We start from the raw sequence: 3,857 nt of genomic DNA, 5'->3' as shown, positions 1-3,857 counted from the left end.
ACAGAGAGGGAGTACACAAGAGTGCAAAAGTTTGCACAGATGCAAGTTCACTTTATCGGAAGTCTGAAGCCGAACTAAATCCAATCTATAGAGAGCACACGCTTCTGTGAGCTTGAGTTTGCTTCATCTGATGCTGTAAACTTGGGTTCACAAAAGCTTGTGATGGATGGATGGACAGATAGAGTATGTATGTGGGCATGTGTGCACATATAGATCTGATTTAGTTAGTCTATAAGGTGTGTATGTCATCTGCATTCTACCTCAACAGCCAGATAGTGGGCAATACCAATCACATTTCCAACACTGTGTGTGACATAAGGGATCAGGTAGCTCATTGCCTGCTCGCATGTCTCACAGCTGCCCATTGGAAGGGAAAGGAAAGAAAGATCTTCATGGTGACTTCCAGGTTTGTTGTGGGGTCGTTCTAGCTGCTTGGGACAATCTCTTTCTCTGGGTTTTCTCTCCATGTCCCAGGTGTCCATCGCCAGATCCTTGCTATATCGATAGGCTGGTTTGTTGGCTATTATGCAACCAGACGAGAAAACTACTACTACGCTTGCCGGGACAGAGCTCTGTACCAATACATAAAGCATCATCCGGAGGACTTTCAGCCGAAAGGTACAGTGGGTTGTTGCCTTAAAAAAGACCTTAACATCTTGTAGCACAGTAGTTAATATGGAAGAAATATTGGGAGAGTAGAGTCAAAACCCACTCTTCCATGCAAAGCCCCACTGGTAGCCAGCTGGCTGTTGGGTGGACAGTGTCTGTGATGGATTTGCAATGTGAAATGCAGTCGTGGCCAAGAAGGTTAGAACACAGAAGGGACCTTTCTTACTTATCAGATCTGCTGCCTTAGTGGCTTTACCTCATTTGCTTGCCTTGTTGACAGAATGAGTTGGGTCAGTCGTGGAGCCATCATGGCTGCAAAGGAGCAAGCCGAGGTGGAGATACAGAATCAGTTGGTCTTGTGCGTTCCACTAGGGCAGTGATCCTTGACTTTGCAAGGCCCTGGCACTCCATCATCAAGTTGCAGCAGGGGAGGTTTAAGTTGGATATTAGGAAAGACTTTCTCACTAGGAGGGTGGAGAAGCACTGGAACAAGTTACCTAGAGAGGTGTTTTTCCATCCTTGCAGGTTTTTAAGGCACATTTGGCAAAGCCCTGGCTGGGATGATCTATTTGAGGATGGTCCTGCTTTGAGCAGGGGGGGTTGGACTAGATGTGACCTCCCAAGGTCCCTTCCAACCCTTATTTACTAAGATTATCTCTCTGCTGCTATGAATGTGGTGGCCGTCCTGGCTGAGACCCACTGCTGGTGCTGCCTCCACTTACCCTGGTGCTGCTCAGCCAGGTGCTGCTGCCTTCAGGTGGAACTTCCCTGTGTACCTGCATCATCACCTGCTCAGGAAGAGCTGTGTCACGTGCATCTCCCCCTGCGCTGGGGCTCTGATCCTTCTGGGGCTTTGTGCAGCCCTTACTGGTCTGGCATCCCCTACACTCCTCCTAGAAACAGAAGGGGATGGGACAGTTCCACCCATGCCTGTTTCCAGAAGGAGGGTAGGGGACAGTGGACCAGGAAGTGTTGCACAGCATAAGGCAGCTTTGCAGTCTGCTTGAGACTGATTAGAGCCCTAATGCAGGGGGAACAGATCCTAGGCCGGGTGTCTTTACCTGGCTGCTGCCATGCCTTTGAGTGGGCCTTGTAGCACCCTGCTTCAGAACTACTGCACTAGTTTATAAATGCCTCCTCCAAGATGGGGGACCTCTTGTGCCAGGGATTGGCTAAAACAGTAAGATGGTCCCTCTTGCAAAGCTTTCAATATAAGCATTGGTAGGTTATCCAGTGTACATTGGGAGTATGTCATCCCTAGCATTTTCTAGGGTTAAGCATGCCATATGATGGATTCTGCCACTTCTTTTGGGAGACTGTTTCACAAGTCTACAAGTTTTGCCAGATTTTTATCAACTCACTCGAGCCCAAGAGAACTGTTGGAGACATTCAGAGGGCTAGCAGTGCTGGTATAGTGGAGACGTGGAGCCCATCTGGCTTTTCAGGGCTACTCCAATGGCATCTTTATCTTAGATTTTGTTCTGAAATTACTGAATGAGCGTGGGATCCCACAATGTCATTCCTGCAGAGTTCCACTTCACCTCAGCCATCTCCAAGAGCCACTGTCCTGCAATGCTTGAATTCATCCATCCTACCTGACTACTGTTAATTCTTGACTGCCCGGTTAATCTGTCGTCTAGGTTTGTGTAACATTTCTGTTGGTGCCATTTCCGTAATACTAATAACTCCAGAAGATGTTGTGAACTCTCCATCCTTGGAGGTTTTTAAGGCCTGGCTAGACAAAGCCTTGGCTGGGATGGTCCTGCTTTGAGCAGGGGGCTGGACTAGATGTGACTTCCTGAGGTCCTTCCCAACCCTAATTTTGTATGATTCTAATATTGTCATTCCACCCCGCCCCCATCCACAGCCCAGAATTGTAGACAGTGAAGTGAGGGCAACTTGAGCTGTAACCCAGAATCTAGTTGATAAAAACATCTTCTGTTGTGATGCTGCATGCCCCAGCAGAAAATTTTATTTCCAAGAATGGAAGCTTTTATATGTGATGGAGGGCTTCCAGCCAATGACTGACAGACCTTGAATCTTCCTTTTCCTGGAGAGGAATGAACGAAGTTAACTCTCCCAGATTTACTTCTTTTAACTTATCCTATTTCTTTTTAAAACCTGCTTCTTACACAGTTTACCTTTCCCTCCCATCCTTAACCAACCCCCTCTTCTGTTAACCAAGTTCATGGTAATTAGCCAGTCGGGCAGAAAAGAAAACTGCTTCCTTAGAGCTTATTTCATTTCCAGTCTGGATCAGAAGTCAATTGCAGACTGGTCCCTTTTCTCCCTTTGTCCTCTCCCTTTCTTCCAGTAATGGCCTGATTTAAAGCATGTGGAACTCAGGTTAGAAGTGGCAGACGTGAGCTGTTCTGCATTTGGGCATGGATCAGCAAGCTGGTTCAGTGACTGTTCAGGCATATTAATGTCCAGCTGAAGTAAGCAAAAGTAGGAAAGTTGTGACCCTGAAGTAGAATAGAATCTGGCTCACTGACACCTGGAAGAGAGATACTGCAAGCGACTGAATTTGAAAAAAATTGGGGGTGCACTAATAAAGATTTTTCTTGGCTGATACCAATTATTAACCAGCCATATCGGCCAATGCTGATCCAATAACTAACTTACAGGAATGCAGCCAGGCAGTGTGGAAAGCAGCTTCTTGGAGGTAAGTCTGTGGAGGAGAAGGAGCATGGGGGGAGCAGCCCCACTCCCTCCCTCCCTCACTGGAGGCCCCCACAGTGAAGGAGGGAGTGGGGGCTCAGGGAGCTGCCCAGCCAGGGCAGTGGAGCAGGATACAGCCAAGGGTGGCTCGTCCAGGGCATCAGCACCCCGGTGCTTAAAATTGGCAGCGGGTCACTTGAACTAAAGTTCATTGAGTTGTTGCTCCCACTGCTGCCAAGCAGGCAGGGGTTGCGTGGCCAGTGTGGGGCTACCAAGGGAAAGACAACAGAGCAGAGGGCCCCAAGCTCACAGTAGACAGCCTGCATCTTCCCCTTACACAAATTTGGGGAGCACATGACCCCCCCCCTTATGCCTCCCCTAGGGCATGCACGCAGCAGTGGGGAGCTGCCTCTCCCTGCTTCCCATCCCGTGCCCCCCCATGTCCCCTCCCTGCTTCCCACCCTGGCCCCAGGTCCCATTCACCATACTGGCTGGGCAGAGCCCCCAGCCCCTGCCCCACTCCCTTCCTTACCATGGGGGCCTTGATCTGTCTGTCCATCCGTGTTCCGTCCCGTTGTCGTGTCCTG

General features: G+C 49.3%; 1 protein-coding gene across 1 annotated transcript in view; it reads left to right on the top strand.

Annotated features, from left to right (window-relative positions):
- Positions 1-3,857, top strand: part of NDUFC2 (NADH:ubiquinone oxidoreductase subunit C2) — a 20,864-nt gene that overhangs the window by 6,242 nt on the left and 10,765 nt on the right. Inside the window, exon 2 of the mRNA XM_019524985.1 lies at positions 475-618. Within this exon, the coding sequence (XP_019380530.1) occupies positions 475-618 (144 nt within the window). The remainder of the gene's footprint in view (positions 1-474; positions 619-3,857) is intronic.

Source organism: Gavialis gangeticus, unplaced genomic scaffold (genome assembly GCF_001723915.1).
Source record: "Gavialis gangeticus isolate Ggan-Ray unplaced genomic scaffold, GavGan_comp1, whole genome shotgun sequence".
Lineage (NCBI taxonomy): Eukaryota > Metazoa > Chordata > Crocodylia > Gavialidae > Gavialis > Gavialis gangeticus.
This window is presented reverse-complemented; position numbering and strand designations above follow the sequence as displayed.